At 33.8% G+C, this 6,029-nt stretch overlaps 1 protein-coding gene across 1 annotated transcript; it reads right to left on the reverse strand.

Moving 5' to 3' along the window:
• Positions 1-5,055: 5,055 nt before the first annotated feature.
• Positions 5,056-5,823, reverse strand: LOC121425304 (uncharacterized protein K02A2.6-like). Its single transcript, XM_041621329.1, has one exon. The coding sequence runs from the start codon at positions 5,821-5,823 to the stop codon at positions 5,056-5,058; it is 768 nt and encodes a 255-aa protein (XP_041477263.1).
• Positions 5,824-6,029: the final 206 nt, after the last annotated feature.

Below are 6,029 nucleotides of genomic sequence, written 5' to 3' on the forward strand. Positions count from 1 at the left end.
TAGATCGATCAGAAATAGGGCAGTGATCACTATAGATCATAACCCTAGAATTTACTTTGATCCCTGAAGATAAAGACCTTGGCTCAACCATGAGACAAAGATGCAGGATCCCTTCAAAAGAATAATTTAATAAGAATATTGGTTTGCAATCAACGCGATAGCTACGGGCGTCGCTGGGACATTTTAATTAGAGTGTGTAAGATTAAGACTTAGATTTCGAATAAACACTTATCGAAGTTTGCCCTTAATAGGCTTACCCGCGTGCATTATGCAAGAAATTACTTTTCAAACAATATCTCAATGTATTGTTATCACTGTAATACAGCGTTTCGTGCCACTTGCTTGATGTCTTTTTTGCGAGAGAGAGCAAGGCGAACGAGTAAAAAGTAATTATCATTGTGGTTCAAACTCGAGAAAAACAATCGACAAAAAATATAATAATAAATAATAATAGGCATTTATATAGCGCCATCTATTTCTAGAAATATTATATTCCAAGGCGCACAAGAAAGAAAGAATGAGAGAGTTTGGATGAGTGTCAAGTGCCAATTGATCCAATACAAAGGACTCTGGTGGAGACTTTGGTATGAACGTATATACAGGTTTATTATACAGGCCAGCTAGGCAGGTCAATCAACAGGCATGGTATCCATGTTGCGGGAGGTGTATGGAGTGCTTAGATATCCATACTGATATCGTAACATCCCCCTTCTTCTGATAAGATTGAGAATTTCAAATTTCAATGATATTGTTTTCAAACAAAACTTTTGGTAGTCTGCAAATTTGGGTAATTTGGCTTGGTTATGATTTATCAGATAATAATATAGAAATTGTTTGGTTTGTGAGAATAATATCAATTTGTGATCAACTGTATGCATCTTCAATTTTACATAACTTCAATCTTGTGCAAAACTGAAAATAATTTGGATAACCGGATTGATCCTGAAATCAATATTTCCAAACAATAAGTTTTGGTTATAGTGTCTTTTTGATAATTTCGTGAACACTATCTTGACATAACGCATGCGCAGCGGAATGGAGTAGGAGCGCCATTTTTGAGTTCTAGTCATGAAATTTTCATAATATGACTTTTATCGCCAGGAACCATTATTTGAGGTAAAGATCGGTTTATTATATCAATATAACATTCGGTGTATCATCTGACGTATTTTGGAGGATTTTCTCCTCATGAAGAAAGGATACGATCTGAGAAGTAAATCCAGACCCGGATCGAAACCTTTATTTTGTATCCTTATTATTACAGTGCCACTGATATTTCGTGTTTAAAAGGTTCCTTCATATACAAATCATGGCTGAGACACTCAGAAATAAGAGTGTTCATTACATTTCGATTATGGATATTCATCAGATTCTGGTTGTAGGATTTGAATTCTCCAATCATCAACTCCATCATCATTGTCATCATTGTCATCATTTTCATCATCATCATCATCATCATAATCACCATCATCATCATAATCACCAACAGCAAATTCTATTTCACATTCATCCATTTTTAGTTTTTTTTAACTTCATCCTCTCTTCATCTCATCACCATCTCGCTGTCACGACACAGAAAATTTACACACAAATCACATGTCATACCAATAATCTTAAGTTTTTGGTAATATTAAATATTCCTCCTGAGTAATGACATGGACATTTTTTCTATTTTCAATACAAACAATATATCATCTGATAATAACTATTACTCAACTGAAGATTTTACTTCTAGATTTAGAGACATGGAACATAAATTCAGTTTGCTTCATATTAATGCTCGAAGTTTGAACAAAAATTTTGAGTCATTGGAATCATTACTTTTCACTTTAAACAATTTCAAATTTTCCATTATTGGTGTCACGGAAACATGGCTTCACAATACTTCATCTAACATATTCAGTTTGCAAAACTATAATCTCATTAGGCGTGACCGGGAAGAACAAAGAGGAGGAGGTGTAGCATTTTACATCAGTGAACATTTACAATTCAAAGTAAGGAAAGAAATATCATTGAAACAGAGTGAAACTTTATTCATAGAAATCACGAAGCCAAAAAGCAAAAATATAATTATTGGATTGATTTATAGACCCCCTCATGATAAAATAATGAACACGATTTATTCCTACACACAATGCATTCATTTGGCTATTATCCCCATATAGATAAACCGACCAGAATTGACAACCATTCATCAACACTTATCGACAACATTTTTTCAAATATATTAAACAGAGATACTACCAGCGGATTGTTAATATCTGATATATCTGATCATTTGCCGGTTTTTTCATTTTGCGATAATGATATTCCAAAAGAAAATATACTCAAATCGACAATGTATAGAAATGAATCTCAAAATAACATTGAATCGTTTAAAAGTGATTTTGCAATTGAAGAATGGTTGGATGTATTTCATGAGTCTAATCCAAACATTGCTTACACAAATTTTAACAATAAATTGCAGACATTTTACGAGAAAAATTTTCCCCTGATATCACAGGTCAAAAGAAAGAAGGCAAAAATGCCATGGATTTCTAAAGCAATTTTAAGATCCATACGTACCCGAAATAAACTTTACAAGGCATTTTTAAAGAACCCTTCTATTCAAAAAAAAAATACAAAACTTATAGAAATAGACTAACCAATACAATTCGAGCTTCTCGCAAATTATATTATTCCGAGAAGCTTTACAAAGTTAAATCAAACATGAAAGCAACATGGGAGATTATAAATGATTTGATTGGCAAGAAACCCAAAACATTACCCAAAGATAATTTCACAGCTCATAATCTTGCAATAAATTCAGAAGATGTAGCTGATACCTTTAATTCTTTTTTTTGTTAACTTAGGACCATCCTTGGCAAACAAACTTGACAGAACTGATGAAAATTTTGGAAAATTTCTTCCCACACCCATTAACTCTTCTTTATTCTTTAACCCAACAAATGTTCAGGAATTAATTGAAATAACAAAAAATCTAAAATCAAGCAAATCACAGGAAATTGATAGAATTAGCACTTCCCTTCTTAAGCAGATCATACACTATATTGCATCTCCTTTGTGTCATATTTTCAATCTCTCAATTAGCACTGGAATATGTCCTGATTCCCTAAAAATTGCAAAGGTAAATCCTGTTTTTAAAAAAGACAATCCGCATGAAATAACAAATTACAGGCCTATTTCTATTCTTCCCAGCATTTCGAAAATATTAGAGAAGATTATTTACAATAGACTTTATAAGTTTCTAGATACTTTTCATTTTCTAAATTCTAACCAATATGGATTCAGGAAAGGACATTCGACTGATCAGGCGTTAATTCAAATATATGATAAAATTACAAATGCAATGGCAAATAAAGAACATATAATAGGCGTATTCATGGACTTAAGCAAAGCCTTTGACACTCTTGACCACCAGATATTACTTAAAAAACTTGAAAATTATGGAATTCGCGGAATTACACTATCTTGGTTTAAGAGTTATTTGTCCAATAGAAAACAATATGTAATTCACAATAATATTTCTTCTGATTTTCAGTTAATACAATGCAGAGTTCCACAAGGATCAATCCTAGGCCCCTTGCTCTTTTTAATATATATTAATGATTTGACTTCTGTAACACCTTTATTATCATATGTATTATTTGCAGATGACACCAACATTTTTTGTTCACATAATAGCTTAGAAACTTTAGTAGATATAATTAACCGTGAGTTACCAAAACTATCTTTGTGGTTTAAGTGTAATAAGCTTTCACTCAATATAGACAAAACAAACTTTATATATTTCAAGCATACACACTTACATGGTAACGAATTTCCTTATAATATAAACATAGACAATATTCCTCTCAAAAGGAAAAGAGAAACAAAGTTTTTAGGTGTCACAATAGATGAAAATTTAAATTGGAATGAACATGTACGTTGTATAACTACTAGTATTTCTAGAAACGTTGGTATACTTTACAAAATGAAGAATATAATTCCACATACAACTCTTGTCATACTATACAATTCATTAATATTGCCTTATATATCGTATTGCAACATAGTTTGGGCAACATGTGCAAAAACTAAAATTAATACAATATACTTATTACAGAAAAAAGCAATTCGAATCTGTACTGATTCCCAATATTTATCACACACAAATCCATTATTCCATAAACTAAAGACTCTAACAGTATTTGACATAAATACTCTTCAAAGCTTACTACTTATGTTTAAGTACGTAAAAAACATGCTCCCACCTTCATTCCACAATTTTTATACTCTGAATACATCTATTCATTCATACCCTACCCGTAACTCTTCAAATTTCCATTTAATTAACCCCAAATTGCTTATTGCGCAGAGATCCATAAGACACCATGGTCCAGATTTGTGGAACTCTCTACCAGAGCCTTGTAAACAGTGTTCGTCTCTTCACTCATTTAAGGCTAACGTTAAATCTATGTTATTATCAAAATACTTGAAGTAAAATTTCTGTGTCGTATCCCTTTTATCGTGAATTTATTCCTCCTTCGTTTTAGTCATTACCAATATCTTCATCTTGACCATCATCATCTCCATGGCCTTCATCATCATCATCATCATCATCAACATCATCATCTTATCACCATCACCCTCAGCTATTTGAAAGAATATGCCCATTCTGCTTTATCAATGTTATAAATGTATTAATTCAATTAGTATAAGTTTGGGATTGTCATTTTTTTTCAAGCAATCTGCTTATGATGACAATCCTTCTCCTGCAAATTGTGAACATCATATAGTTAATCATTTTTGTCTGGAATTATCTTTTTAGTAATCTTTATTTACAATTTATGCCAAAAATGCTAACATATTATGTTTATTATGTTATGAAAAATGTATTATACAAATGTTATGGATGCAGAAGAAAACAATAAATCAAATCAAATCAAATACCAAAAATAATGTACAATCTTTATACATGCATATAATAAACTTAAAACTACACTAATGTCTTCAGTGTTGTCTTCTTTCTTCTCTTTTTCTTCTTTGTTTGAGAGTTTAAAGTGTTCATAATGTTCAATCTTCAAACATGAATCTCTCTGGTTTGCGAATAGTGCGTCCAGACCTCGTGGTTTGTGAGTGTGTCTGTTGAGATTGATTAGAGTTGGACATTGGTGTTCGTTGGACGTTGTCTTCCTCTGGTTGAGTTTCTGTGGAATGGTCTTCTTTGAACCTCACACGCTTTGGAGTTGGGTTGGTGGATGGAACTTCCCTCAAGTGAGATCTATTTCTCCTCAAGATTCCTCCATTCGGCGTTGAAACTTCGTAGGATCGAGGTTCTTCACAGATTTTGGATACTTTGGCTGGTATCCAAGTGTTGTCTCTTGGATGCAGAACTCTCACTGGCTGTCCTACATGCAGTGGTGGCAGATCAGAACTTGCATGTCGATCATGCACTTCCTTCATCTTGTCTTGCCTATTCAAGAGAAACTCGGTAGCAGCAGAATCTCTCGAAAGATAGTGACTTGGCAATGTGGTTCGGATGGGTCTTCCAAACAACATCTCTGCTGGTGATCTCAAGTTATTGTCAACTGGTGTTGCTCTCAGGTGCATCATGGCTAGTTGACTGTCTTGGCTAGTTTGAGAACACTTTGTCAACAGATTCTTGATTGTACGAACCATTCTCTCAGCTAATCCGTTGGATCTTGGATAGTGCGGTGAAGAAGTGATGTGCTTGATATTCCACTTCTTGCACATGTCTTGGAATGGTTTCCCGACAAATTGTGGACCGTTGTCGGACACAATCTCTTCTGGTGGACCGAACAGACTGAAGATTCCCGTCATCTGTCTTGCTATAGCTGCACTGGATGTGTCGGTTAGCTTAGCAATGATCGGATACTTGGAATAGTAATCAGTAACAAGTAGATACTCTTGTCTATTGAGCATGAACAAGTCACTTCCCAGTCTGGTCCATGCCATGGTGCTGGTGGTACATCATGGGGATGCAGTGGCTCTTTCTGCTGTCTTGCTTGGTGTTTCTGGCATGTTTC

The sequence above is a fragment of the Lytechinus variegatus genome, chromosome 12 (assembly GCF_018143015.1).
Source record: "Lytechinus variegatus isolate NC3 chromosome 12, Lvar_3.0, whole genome shotgun sequence".
Lineage (NCBI taxonomy): Eukaryota > Metazoa > Echinodermata > Echinoidea > Temnopleuroida > Toxopneustidae > Lytechinus > Lytechinus variegatus.

What these genes read in the sequence shown, in the direction of transcription:
- LOC121425304 (XM_041621329.1), bottom strand. Translation starts at nt 5,823, where the DNA reads ATGACGGGAATCTTCAGTCTGTTCGGTCCACCAGAAGAGATTGTGTCC.